The sequence below is a fragment of the Arachis ipaensis genome, chromosome B05 (assembly GCF_000816755.2).
Source record: "Arachis ipaensis cultivar K30076 chromosome B05, Araip1.1, whole genome shotgun sequence".
NCBI classification, from domain to species: Eukaryota; Viridiplantae; Streptophyta; class Magnoliopsida; order Fabales; family Fabaceae; genus Arachis; species Arachis ipaensis.
The window spans coordinates 125960687-125961301 of NC_029789.2; the positions used below are offsets into that span (position 1 = coordinate 125960687).

At 41.6% G+C, this 615-nt stretch overlaps 1 protein-coding gene across 1 annotated transcript in view; it reads left to right on the forward strand.

Moving 5' to 3' along the window:
- LOC107641057 overlaps window positions 1-11 on the forward strand; it is an 886-nt gene extending 875 nt beyond the window's left edge. Inside the window, exon 2 of the mRNA XM_016344566.1 lies at window positions 7-11. Coding sequence (XP_016200052.1) covers window positions 7-11 — 5 coding nt within the window. The remainder of the gene's footprint in view (window positions 1-6) is intronic.

Here is a 615-nt window from a genome sequence, read left to right on the forward strand (position 1 = left end):
TTACAGGCTGAATATAGTAATCTGCTTATGTAAGAGGAGTTGTTTTGGTATCAAAAATCCCGAGAGCACTGGGTCAGATTTGGAGATAGAAATACTAAGTTCTTTTATATGCAAACCATTATGCGGAGGAAGTGTAACAAGGTTCAGGGGTTGTTTTTGGAGGATGGAAGATGGAGTACTGATCCGCAAGAACTCGAAGAATGTGCAATTGGATTTTATAGAGATATTTTTTGTAATGTGGAACAGGTAGAACTTGATGTGATGGGGGATCAGGAATTACCTTCTTTATCTCGTGAGGCTATTGAAAGTCTCACAAGAAATGTTTCTAAAGAAGAGGTTAGGAAGGTGGTTATGGGCATGAACTCTTTTAAGGCCACGGGTGCCGATGGTTTTCAGGCTTTTTTCTTCAAGGAATATTGGGAAGTGGTTGGTACAGAGGTATGGGAACTTGTTAAGAAGGCTTTCGCAAATATCAATTGGCTTTGGCTTTGGAAGGCGCGGGTCCCTGAAAAGTTGAGGCTCTTAGTGTGGCTTTGCCTTCATGATGCTGTACCAACTCAATATCTGCGTTTTCGGCGACATCTCTCCTCCTCATCTTTATGTACACGTTGCAAT